The following is a 13,400-nucleotide window of genomic DNA, read 5'->3' as shown; positions in this document are numbered from 1 at the left end:
ACTATACACATCATTCAAACATTTTAATCAGCCTAACTAGGTTCATGGGTACCCCAAACTCTATCAGAATATTGTACAACTAACTGAATCATAGGCTTTCTTGAAGAGTATGAATAGCTGATGTACTGTGTCATTGTACTCCCATTCCTTCTACAGTGTCTGAAGATGCAAAACATCTGATGGGTAGTTTATTTGTTACGTCAAAACCCACACTAATGATCCCCATGAATTTCATCAATATATGGACTTAACCTTGAGAGAAGAATATACTGGATAAAATTTTGTATGAAGTTGATAGCAGTGATATTCCAAGATAATTACTACAGTCAGTTTTATCACCCTTCTTGTATACCGGTACAATAATAGACTCCTTTCACTAATCAGACAGTTCTTAATCATTGCCAATAGAATTGGTATGGATCTCACAATGCAACGTTTCATGTCCTACATGAATCAGTTCTGCTGGAATTTGATCAATACCTGGCTATTTGTACCTTTTTGAGTTTGTGATGCAATTTCAATCTCAAAAGGACTAGGCTCAATTACTAATGGATCAGCTGTATGTATTTATATCTGCCGGACATCAATGACAGAAGAATTTCTTCCACCTACTCAAAATGTTGTGGGAATCTGCAAGCAGATCACCATTCTCATTCTTCATAAAGTTACTTCTAGGCTGGTAACCCCTCTTAAATTCATTTATTTCAATATATAGGTCTCAAATATTCTTGTTCTTAATTTTTGTTGCAAGCTCATCAATTTTATCTTTCAGATATTCCCTCTTCTTATTCTTGAAATGCCTTCTGGCTTCATGTCTTAAGTTATTAAGATTATCACCATTTATTCCACTTGGATCCTGTAACCACTGCAATTTGACCTGTTTCCTTTGATCTAATAATTTTGAGCATCCTTCATTGAACCATTGCCTATGCTTCTTTAATTCATAATAACCTACACTCTCTTCAACCAAAATGTTGATATTCTCTGATAGTTTCCCAAACTCTATCCACATCAGCATCTAAGTTTACCAAAGCTGTGAACCTATTTGAGATTTGAACACGATACTGCCCTTTACCTTCTACCTCCTTTAACTTCTTGAGATTGAACCTCTCAATATGAACTCTGTGCATTGTTCACTGCCAGTCTCTCCCAACTTTTCCCACCACCAGACAGTGGTCAGTATCACAATTTGCTGCTCTGAACAATCAGACATCAAGTATAATTGAATGCCGTCTCGTACCTCTAAAAGATGGTCTATTTGATTGTGGGTCTTTCCATCAGGAGATATCCAAGTAAATTTATGACTGTTAAAATTTGCAAACATTGTACTTTTGACAATCAGATTTTTGGATGTGCAAAGTTTACTACTCTAATTCCATTATTATCACTAATTTTGTGTAAACTCTCATTCACCATTGATGATTTGAAAATATCTTCCCTACTTACTTCAGCACTGAAATCTCATAGAATTTTCAAATGGAATTTACAGAAGTTATCGTATACACTTCTACTTCCTTGTAGAAGCTGACCTTCATATCATCAATTTTATCCTCTGTCAGGGCATGAACATTCAGAACGATATCACACCAGCAACCTCTTAGTATTATGTGCAACATCCTTTCACTAACCAACTCTACGCTCTTAACTGCTGATATGATTTTCTTCTGTATAAAACAACCTGTACCTAATTCAAGACTCATTCCCCTTAAAAGTAAAAGTAAGTAAAGGTATCCCTGTAACAAGCCATGGAGGCCCATAGGGTTGTGAGATGTTGAGGTTCCCACATTTTCTAGACAATCAGCTCATAGATGGCGGCAAGGTTGTCAGCCCTACGCGCTAGCCGCCCTTTACCCCCAAGAATATTCCTGGTACTCATTTCCGTTAGAGGCTGAGTCAACCCCAGGACCATAGTGCGGCTGGAAGGATTAGGTCAATTGAAGAAAAATCCAATGACCTCATCGGGACTTGAACCCACGACCTTCCAGCTTGTAGCATAGTGCCTCAACCAACTACACTACAGTGTGCTCCAACTCATTCCCCTTTCCATACAAAAATGCATACTCACCTGCTGGTTTGGTGCCACCACTGTCCCATCTGACCTCCTGTACGTCAATTAAATCTAACTTAAACTTTGAAATTCTTTTTCACTATTCTCATGAGCGAATGTCCCCTGTACAGACTTCTTACATTCCACATACCAAATCTCATGTCTATTTTCCTTAGCTTAGATCATTTATTCAAAGACTCTGGCCAAGTCCAAGGGCCTTTGTGACATTTCATAACAAGCATATTTTTACGGTGATGAATTGTTAGCCCCATGCCCAACCCCCAAGCTGGAGTACCACCTTGGTGGCTGTCTGCAACTTCTTATTCAATACATGGGGAAGTCATAAAATTTTAATTATCACCCAGAAGAAACAGAGACACAGGTGCAAGAAATTGTGAGTTAATCCTCTACATATGCCCCCTGCAAGGACACACATTTTCCCCACCGATGCATTAGCAGCTGGATACCTTGATCATAGAAGGTCTCATTTTGACTGTTTAGGAAGTCCTCCACTGCAGAAATGACATCACTGTCTTGGAATCACTTATCATGAAGTGGCATCTTTAGCCTTGAAAAGAGGAGGAAGTCGCTCGTGCAAGGTCTGGTGAATATGGTGGATGGTGGAGAATTTCATATCTCAAATTGGCAGCAAGTGTCGTAGCATGAGCAGCATTAGCTGATGCGTTGTCGTGAAGAAGTCGCACATCTTTTCCCAGAATTCCGCATAGCTTTTTCTTGACTTCCTCCTGTAATTTTCTCAGAAGGTTCCAGTAGTACTCGCCAGTGATGGTGACGTCCTTTTGCGCATAGTCGGTCACGATGACGCCCTAACAATCCCAGAACATGCTCAACATCACCTTTCCTGATGACGGCTCGGATTTGACCTTCTTTGGTGGTGGTGAGTCTGCATGTTTCCACTGCTTGCTCATTTCCTTTGTTTCAGAGTCATAATGATAGACCCAGCATTCATCCATCATGATCAGGAGGTCAAAAATTCTACCTTCCGGTGGCTCCCTCTGTCCGCTTGGTGCGGGAAAATTTGACTGTTTGGCAAGCTCAGGAAATGGCCTATGATTTTCTCATGGTGATAATTAAAACATTATGACTTCCCATCATATATTCACAGCCACCCTTCATATCTGGAGACCATCTCCATCTGCAATCTGCAGAAGCACCATGCAATGGTGACAGGGAACCCACCTATCATGGAACAGAATTTGAAGAGTCCTCAATTACAGATTAGCTGAAGGAAGATTTGTAGAATGTACTTTTGGCATCATAATCAGTAAATGGCAAGTGTTCCTTTCTGGTATGATGGTACAGCCCAATTTTGCACAATTAATTACTAAACAGCATGTGTTCTTCACAAATTTTGTAAGTAGAAGGGATAGCTACAATTCTGAAGACACACTTTCATGTAAAATTGACATTCATGTATGCAGTATTGGATCTTCATTACAGATAACAGATATTAGAGACAAGTTTGCTATTCTTTCATAAGCCCAGAAGGGGAAATGGAATGGCAATGTGACAGTATAATTACATTTCAGTAATGTTTACTGCTAAACACCTCCCTCACTAATCTACTGTTTTATTAATTACAGTTCAGGCCAGTAAAACCACAAGTTCTGTCTTCTGGGATATAACACCATGTGGTTCACTGATAGTCAGCCGACACTGCAGAGGAACATGTCACCTCCATCTTCAGGGTTGGGTTGAAGAATAAGCCAACCAAGAAACCAGCATATATTAGATAGCAAGCAAAGCCGGATTGCATGGTGTTACATCCCAAAAGATAGAACTTTACATAATCACCGCTCTGAGAACCTCAAGTCCTACAAATGAAAACACGTTTTACATACTAAACTGAGTCCCTCTTTCTATATCCAGCTATTCTCAATCATCACACATAAGTTTACACTCCCCAGTCAATAATTTTTTGTCTCTGTTATGATAATTAAAATTTGCAATGCTCCAAATAGAGGCTTTTCCTTTGGTGAACTGATGTTTTAAGACACAGACATAAACGCTACCACTGACTAGTGCGGTATTTGTCAGATGGCATTTGGAACACTGAGGGCCAAAAATGGGGCAGTACATGATAACAACGCTTGACGCCTCTGGTGTAATCGCCCTCATAAACTTCAGTGGTTTGTCAAACATGTCATAAGCAAACCGTTAGCATAGAGTGTAAAGCATAAGAAAGTGTAGGATTTCAGCTTCTCAGTGCAGTGGTTATGAACAGTACTGTCTTCTGGGATTTAATGCCGTGTATCCGGTGAAAGTTCACCGAACTTTCAGAGGAACATATCGCCTCCATCTTAGGGGTCGAAGAATATGCCAAGCAAGAAATTAGCGTGAAAGCAGGTAGCAAACAGATCTGCTTCTTTGACCCTGAAGATGGAGGCAATAAGTTCCTCTGAAAGGTCAGTTGACTTTCAGCAGACTACATGGCTTTATATCCCAGAAGATGGTACTCTTTATAAAAAAATTGCACATTAATAATGGTCAGTGGCATGGGGGAGGGGAAAAAACAGGCATCTATCCCACCTGCCTTTTAAAAAAATCAAAATTTAAGAAACTAAGGAAACAAAAAAAAGTAAAGTTTTCCCTGTGCTTAGCTAATTAAGCACTACACCATGAAGACATATGAAGGTTGGAGGTGAGTGGTCAGCTTCACGCCCCGGCCATTTTACCCCTGGGGAAAGAGCCCCCAGAGCCAGTCTGGATGTGGAGAATATCCTTGATCCTAACGAGACTCAAACTCTGACCTCTCAGTGATCCAGCCCATTAAGCCAGTTGCTATACTGACTGTGCCATAGCTCATGTGGTTAGTCGCCGGGTTCCAGGCTCAGGTCTGTGGGATTTGTGGTGGGCAGAGTGGCACTGGGGCAGGTTTTCTCTGAGTACTTTGGTTTCCCCTGCAAATTCGCATTCCACCAATTGCTACACAGTCGTCATCATCCATCATCTGGGCCTGGTACAATAGGCCAAAGAGTGACCACTGTACCAAGTGGACTCAGTCTCATCCCATGAGAAAAATAACAATATAGCAACTGCGCCATTCTGGCTTCTAAGAAAATGTACCAGATACTAATGCAACAAATTGAACCTTCATTTAATAATAAGAATAGCAGTAAACGGCTTAAACACAAGTTTGTAACCAAATGATGTGGCTGCCCTCCCCCTCGAAAAAGTCCTGGTGGCCCCATGGTCCTAACATCCATTCAAAAATTAAGACTACTGTCTTCTAGGATATGACTCCGTTTAGTCTTGTAAATTTGAAGGCAGCAGCAAGCACCACTCTGGCTGGTGCTTACTGCTTGCTTGCTCAGCATACTCATCAACCCTGGAGATGGAGGCAGTATGTTCCACCTAAATGTCACTCAACTTTCGCCAAACTGTCCCTTCATTTCTCTTTGGTCGAAATATTCTCCTCAACACCCTCAGTCTAGGCTCCTCCCTTAAAGTCAGAGACCAAGTTTCACACCCATACAGAACCACAAGCAAAATTATTGTTTTTTATATTTTAATTTTTATGTTTTTAGACAGAAGACGGGAAGACAAAAGGTAGGTACTGAATGGTAGCAAGCATTACCCGAGTTCGATCTCCTCTTAATTTCCTCTTAAATCAGGTTTTGAATTGTTACAGTCATTCCAAATATCTGAACTGTGTTACATTTTCAAAACATCTGCTACCTATATTTATGTCATGATTTTGCCCTGCATTTTGGTGATGAGATAGCAACATATACTTAGTTTTCTCTGTTTACTTCTAGACCAACCTCCTTACTAGCATCAATTAAAGTTTTGTGTGTTTCTCTTAATGTATCTATATTATCACCCAGTAGATTTACATCATCGGCACAGACTAACAGCTGATGTGTCCCGTTTAATTTCAGTCCCACCTGGTATTCTTGGACCTTCCTAATGGCATATTATAAAGCATAGTTGAAAAGCAGTGGCAATAAAGCTCCTCCTTGTTTTAGACCATTCTGGATAGGAAATTTATCAGACAAATATTTACCTACATGGACTTTACTATACGTTTCGTTTAAACACATTTTAATTAACCTAACTAGTTTTAATGGGTATCCCAGACTATCAGAATATTGTACAATACTTCCCTCCTAACTGAATCATAGGATTTCTTGAAGTCTACAAATAGCTGATGCACTGTCTCATTGTACTCTCATTTTTTCTCCAGTATCTCACAAAAGCAAAAATCTGATCTGTTATATCGAAACCCACACTGATGATCCCCAATAATATCATCTATGCCTGGACTAAACCTTGAGAGAAAAATATTGGATACAATTTTGTATGAAGTTGATAGCAGTAATATACCAGTTTTATCACCCTTCTTGTAAACTGGTACAATAATAGACTCCTTCCACTGATCAGGCAATTTTTCCTTATGCCAAATAGAAGTAATTAGCTTGTGGATCTTAGAACGTAATATTTCACCTCCTGCTTGAATAATTTCTGCGGAATTTGATAACTACCTGGCGATTTATACAGTTTCAATAGCAATTTCAACCTCAAAAGGGCTAGGATCAGGTACTAATGGCTCAGCTGTATGGATATCTATCTGCCTAACATCACTGACCCTATGTACATTCAATAACTGAGAGAAGTAGTTCTTCCATTCTTCCACCTGTTCAAAATATTATTGGAATCTGCAAGCAGATAACCATTCTTATCCTTCAAGTTACTTCTAGGTTGGTAACCCCTCTTAAATTATGTAATTTCTCTATACAGGTCTCTAATGTTCTTGTTCTTACTGTTCATTGCAAGCTCATCAATTTTTTCTTTCAGATATTCCCTCTTTTTATTCCTGAAATGCCTGCTGGTTTCACATCTTATATTGTTCAGATTATCCCCATTTATTCCGCTTGGATCCTGTAACCACTGCATTTCGGCTTGTTACCTTTGCCTAATAATTCTGAGCATTCTTTGTTGAACCATGGCTTATGCTTCTTCAGTTCATAATAACCTAGACTCTCTTTTGCAGAAATTTTTATATTATCTCTAATAGTTTACCAAGCTTTATCAACACCCACCTCCTGTCTAAGTGTTCCAAAGCTGCGAATCTATTTGAGGTTTCAACACGATACTGCTCCTTATCCTCTACCTCATTTAATTACTTGAGATTGAATCTCTCCATATGAACTCTGTGCATTGTTCACTGCCAGTCTTTTCCTAACCTTTGCCACCACCAGGTAGTGGTCAGTATCACAATCTGCTGCCCTGAATGATTGGACATCAAGTATGCTTGAATGCCGTCTCCTGTCTATCAAAATATGGTCAATTGCATTGTGTGTCTTCCCATCAGCAGATGTCCAAGTACATTTATGAATGTTACAATGTGGGAGCAATGTGCTTTTGACAGTAACATTTTTTAATGAGGCAAAGTTTACTACTCCAACTGCATAATCACTACTAATTTCATGCAAATTCTCATTACCAATTGTTGGTATGAAAATATCTTCCCTACCTACTTTGAAATTGAAATCTCGTAACAACATTTATATATGATACTTTCGCAATTCATCAAATACATGTTCTAGTTCTTCATATCATCAATTGTATCTTCTGTTGGGCATGAACATTCAAAACGATCATATCAAACCAGCGACCTCGTGGTATTATGTATTACATCCTATCACTACTTTACTCTACCCTCTCAACTGCTATGATACCCTTATGTACAAAATAACCTGTACCTCATTCATGCGTTTAATTCCACTTCCCATATGAATATGTATATTCGCCTTCTGAGTCAGTGCCATCTCCACCGATCTCCACCATTAACCTCCTGTACCACACTAAATCTAACTTATATTTTGGGATTCTTTCCGCCACTGCCCTCAGCAAACTTGCCCTACACATACCTCTATTATTGTACGTACAAAATCTCATGCCCATTTTCTTTTGCTTAGGTCGTTTGTCCAAGGAATCCGTCCAGATCCGAGGCTTCTTGCAAATTTTCATAACAAGCTTATTTTTTACGGCGAAAAGTTGTGGTATCCGACTTAATAAGAAAACTGTAATTATTCATAACTGTTCAAAGTGAAAGAATTGATTAATTTTTCTTCGTAAATACAATTTGTTCGATACTATAAAACAATCGAATCATTTGATAGTTAGATTATCCTCAACTACAGTACGACCTCCGATCAAGAGCGATCCAGAGTGTATATCGAGAGATGTGGTCTGTGACGTCTGTGTAATTCGGGGTTGGTGTTTGTGTTTCCTGTTCATGACTAGTACTTGTTTGGTTAGTAATGCCTGTAGGCATGGCACGGAAAAATGATTTCGATTTATTTGTTGCAGGAAAAACAGGCTCATTTAAAGGTACTGATGTACATTTACTTTGATTGTTTTAAGTATATAAAGTACTACCCTCACAGAATTCCATTTCCACCTAAAAAACGTTGAGGTTATGCTCACGGTATGGTATCATTTAGTTGTGAAATATTTATCAGTTATGACGTATTATTTTTAGGAATCAGCATTAATTTTGAGGATAAAGACACAAAACCCATTGCGAAGAATATACAGAATATAAAAGTCCTCACAAAGGAACATGAAATTACAGCCTTGGCATGGGGGGATGCAGATGAAGTTGAAGTGTTAATTGGTATGTCTTGTCAGAGAGTAAAGATATATGACACTGACTTCAAAGCATTTACAAGCAGCGTGGATGCATCCTGTGGGCATGGCAGTATACAAGGATTATCTAGATATAAAGGGTAAGTTTTTTGTTATGGTTGGATATTTAACGACTCTATCAGTACCGAGACTATATAGCTTGAGATTATTTGATGATTAATTAATGTGGAATAGTTTTTGGAATGAGAATTGGCAGGGGAAATCAAAGTGCTAGGAGGAGACTTGCTCCGTTTTCACTTTATCCGTCACAAATTCCACATGACCTGACCTGGGGTCAAGCCGCCGTGATGAGAAGCTGCTTACACCATTTAAGACCAGTAATCAAATAATGAATGACTGTTTCAAGAGACATGTGTGAATTTCATCAGTTGGCAGTTCAATTTTTGTAGCATTTCCATAATTGTCACATGCACCATATTGGTGTGTCACCTAGTTTGGGGGCTCTGAAGTTGGGGCCCTTAAGTAGGAACTTAGTCTGCTTACTGGTGAATATGCCTTGCATATGTGTTTCTATTCTTTGACCCTTTGAACAGTGTGTCATGAGAGCTTATTGTAAATATTTATACTATCTTAGTGTACATCAGCATCAGCAGCAAAACAGCAGTTTTTGAGACTTAGCCTTCCCTAGACATTCTGCCAGATTGCATCTGGTTTTCACTTCTTTGGATTTCACATCAATAATAATGTTTTCACAGAGCAAGATTTTTAACCTTGCGTCCAACCCAAAGCCTGAAGGATCTGGTCCCTGTATTTATATCCCCCAGGAACAGGGTGGCCCAATTACACCCCTAAGCACTGTGTTCCCTTCTTGTTGCCTTCTGCAACTCGCAGGGCGATGGTGGAGGTATTCTGACCTACCTACACACAGGGAATCTTAGTGCTACAAGGAGATTAAATCACCATTTCATCAACTATAAGTAATCATAATTTAGTAAATAATCATTCTGCCTGTTCCTTTGCATTTTCAGGAAACTTTTGACTGCTGTAGCATCAGGTCATGTGAAAATATGCAGTCATGTAAAGAACTCCAACAATATTTTGGACACTGGTGGCTCAATAGAAAAAATGAGACACAGTCCAGTAAATGCAGATATTATTGCAGTTGGAGGAAAAGAGAATGATCTGAAGCTATGGAATTTGGAACAGAAGACATGTACTTTTGCAGCTAAAAATGTGAGTTTAGTTTAATCATCTGAGAAAGCTTACTTACTTACTTACTTACTTACTAACTAACTTACTTACTCACTCATGGACCTGAACCCTTCTGGATGAGCCGCCACTTCTGCAGCTACTCAAGAATTTCCCAGCACTTTATGGAACCCAAAGGTTCATTGCCGTGTTCACAAGAGCCCTCCACTGGTCCCTATCCTGAGCCAGATCAATCCAATCAATACCATCACACCCTATCTCTCTAAGATCAATTTTAATATTGTCCGCCCACCTACGCCTTGGTCTTCCCAGTGGGCTCTTTCCTTCTGGCTTTCCCACCATTATCCTATACGCATTCTGCGTCTCCCCCATTCCTGCCACATGCCCTGTCCACTTCATCCTCCCTGTCTTGAGCATTCTGATTATACTTGGAGAAGATTACAAGTTATGAAGCTCCTCATTATGCAGTTTTCTCCAACTTCCTGTCACTTCATCTCTCTTCAGTCCACATATTCTCCTCAACACCCTGTTCTCAAACACCCTCAGTCTGTGTTCCTCCCTTAATGTCAGAGATCAAGTTTCACACCCTTACAGAACCACAGGCAAAATTATAGTTTTGTACTTGTATATTCTAATTTTTATGTTTTTGGACAACAGACGAGAAGACAAAAGGTTCTGGACTGAATGGTAGCAAGCGTTACCCAAGTTCAGTCTCCTCTTAGTTTCCTCCTGAATCAGGTTTTGATATGTGTTCGTTGTTCCCAAATATCTGAATTGTGCCACATTTTCAAAACATCTATTTCCTATCTTTATATCATGATTTTGCCCTTAATTTTGGTGATGAGACAGCAACATGTACTTAGTCTTCTCAGTGTTTACTTCTAGACCAACCTCTTTACTTGCATCAATTAAAGTTTGTATGTTTTTCTTTATGGTATGTACATTTATCACCAAGTAGATTCACATCATCGCATATAGGCCAACAGCTGATGTGTCCCGTTTAATTTCAGTCCCACCTGGTTTCCTTGGACCTTCCTAATGGCATATTCTAAAACAAAGTTGAAAAGGAGTGGCGACAAAGCATCTCTTGTTTTAGACCATTCTGGATAGGAAATTTATCAGACAAATGTTTACCTACACAGACTTTACTATATGGTTTGTTTAAACACATTTTAATCAGCCTTAGTTTCATGGGTATCCCAAACTCTATCAGAATATTGTACAATACTTCCCTCCTAACTGAATCATTGGCTTTCTTGAAGTCTATGAATAGCTGATGTACTGTCTCATCATACTCCCATTTTTTCTCCAATATCTGACGAATGCCAAAGATCTGTAGTTGATCTGTTACGTCAAAACCAACACTGATGATCCCCAATAATTCCATCTATATAAGGACTTAACCTTGAGAGAAGAATATTGGAAAAATTTTATATGAAGTTGATAGCAGTGATATCCCTCGATAATTACTACGGTCAGTTTTATCACCCTTCTTGTAAACTGGTACAATAATAGACTCCTTCCAGTGATCAGGCAATTTTTCCTTATGCCAAATAGAAATAATTAGATTGTGGATCTTAGAATGTAATATTTAACCTCCTGCTTTAATAAGTTCTGCTGGAATTTGATCGCTACCTGGCGATTTATATCGTTTCAATTTTGCAGTAACACTTTCAACCTCAAAAGGGCTAGGATCAGGTACTAGCGGCTCAGCTGTATGCATTTCTGTCTGCCTAACATCACTGACATTCTGTACATTTAATAACAGAGAAGTAGTTCCTCCAACTATTCAAAATGTTGTGGGAATCTGCAAGCAGATCACCATTCTCATCCTTCACTAAGTTACTGCTAGTCTGGTAACCCCTCCTAATGTCATTTATTCCTCTATACAGGTCTCTAATGTTCTTGTTCTTACTGTTCATTGCAAGCTCATCAATTTTGTCTTTCAGATATTCCCTCTTTTTGTTCCTGAAATGCTTGCTGGTTTCACGTCTTATATTGTTCAGATTATCCCCATTTAACTCGCTTGGATCCTGTAACCACTGCAATTTGGTCTGCTTCCTTTGATTTAATAATTTTGAGCATCCTTTGTCAAACCATGTCTTACGCTTCTTCGGTTCATAATAACCTAGACCCTCTTTGGCAGACATTTTTATATTCTCTCTAATAGTTTCCCAAGCTTTATTAACATCCACCTCATTTTCCAAGTTTTCCAAAGCCACAAACCTATTTGAGATATCAACACAATACTGCTCTTGACCCTCTACCTCTTTAATTTCTTGAGATTGAACCTCTCCATATGAACTCNTGCTGGTTTCACGTCTTATATTGTTCAGATTATCCCCATTTAACTCGCTTGGATCCTGTAACCACTGCAATTTGGCCTGCTTCCTTTGATTTAATAATTTTGAGCATCCTTTGTCAAACCATGTCTTACGCTTCTTCGGTTCATAATAACCTAGACCCTCTTTGGCAGACATTTTTATATTCTCTCTAATAGTTTCCCAAGCTTTATTAACATCCACCTCATTTTCCAAGTTTTCCAAAGCCACAAACCTATTTGAGATATCAACACAATACTGCTCTTGACCCTCTACCTCTTTAATTTCTTGAGATTGAACCTCTCCATATGAACTCTGTGTGTTGTTTGTTTGCTCACTGCCAGTTTTTCCCTAACCTTTGCCACCACCAGGTAGTGGTCAGTATTACAGTCTGCTGCCCTGAATGATCGGACATCAAGTATACTTAAGTGCCGTCTCCTATCTATCAAAATATGGTCTATTCATCTGAGAAAGCTAAGCTATAAAAATAACAAATAAATGAGCATGGTTTATTGGGAATGTATGAAACTAGGGATTCAGAAATACAGATCACATCTGTTAGCCACTTTATCCATTGTATCTCAGTGAGTTCATAAAAATATTTTTATAGTCAGTCATGTAATGTGGTCGTAGGGACAGGGCAAGTGTATTTCTGGAGCCTGCATGTAACTGTGCCTTGTTATGTGAATGTTTCCTTACCCTTACCATTATGCTAGTCAGTGTGTNGTAGTGGTCAGTATTACAGTCTGCTGCCCTGAATGATCGGACATCAGGTATACCTAAGTGCCGTCTCCTATCTATCTAAGGTCATCTAGCATCTTCTTACGTCTTCTTCCTCGTCTTCTGGTCACTTCTATCCACCCCTCTATCTTTCCTTCAGTAACTTCTTTTAGAAGGCAGTTACTGCATAAGATATGACCACTCCAATTAGCCTTCCGTTTTCTTATTTCGTGTACGATATTCCTCTGCTCACTGACTCTAAATAACACTTCTTCATTTCTCACATAATCGGTCAAACTGATCTTCTCCATCCTTCTCCAACACCACATTTCGAAGCTTTCCAGGTGTTTCTGATCTACTGCCCTAAGTGTCCAAGCTTCAGCCCCATACAAAGCAATGCTCCAAATGTAGCATTTCACTAGTTTCTTTCTCAAATTTAAGTCCAATTTGCTTGTAAAAAGATTCTTCTTCTTGCTAAATGCAGCTTT

At 39.0% G+C, this 13,400-nt stretch overlaps 2 protein-coding genes across 4 annotated transcripts in view; one reads left to right on the top strand and one right to left on the bottom strand.

The window, feature by feature from the left end:
• LOC111869898 (putative gustatory receptor 28b) overlaps nucleotides 1-8,178 on the bottom strand; it is a 64,226-nt gene extending 56,048 nt beyond the window's left edge. The window contains exon 1 of one of the 3 annotated variants that reach the window (XR_004513600.1): nucleotides 7,960-8,178. Coding sequence is in view for 1 of the 3 variants with exons in the window: in XM_023861765.2 (XP_023717533.1) it covers nucleotides 7,942-8,041 (100 nt within the window). In the remaining 2 variants the exon portion in view is untranslated. The other 2 variants (XR_004513599.1, XM_023861765.2) reach the window with 2 other exon arrangements.
• Nucleotides 8,179-8,256: 78 nt separating this feature from the next.
• Nucleotides 8,257-13,400, top strand: part of LOC111869896 (WD repeat-containing protein 74) — a 16,279-nt gene continuing 11,135 nt past the window's right edge. Inside the window, exons 1-3 of the mRNA XM_033753587.1 lie at nucleotides 8,257-8,404; nucleotides 8,556-8,802; nucleotides 9,691-9,895. Of these exons, the coding sequence (XP_033609478.1) occupies nucleotides 8,335-8,404; nucleotides 8,556-8,802; nucleotides 9,691-9,895 (522 nt within the window). The 5' untranslated portion in view covers nucleotides 8,257-8,334. The remainder of the gene's footprint in view (nucleotides 8,405-8,555; nucleotides 8,803-9,690; nucleotides 9,896-13,400) is intronic.

This window comes from Cryptotermes secundus, unplaced genomic scaffold (genome assembly GCF_002891405.2).
Source record: "Cryptotermes secundus unplaced genomic scaffold, Csec_1.0 scaffold653, whole genome shotgun sequence".
Taxonomy (NCBI): Eukaryota; Metazoa; Arthropoda; class Insecta; order Blattodea; family Kalotermitidae; genus Cryptotermes; species Cryptotermes secundus.
Note: the sequence above shows the minus strand (reverse complement) of the source record. Positions and strands in the feature narration are given on the sequence as shown.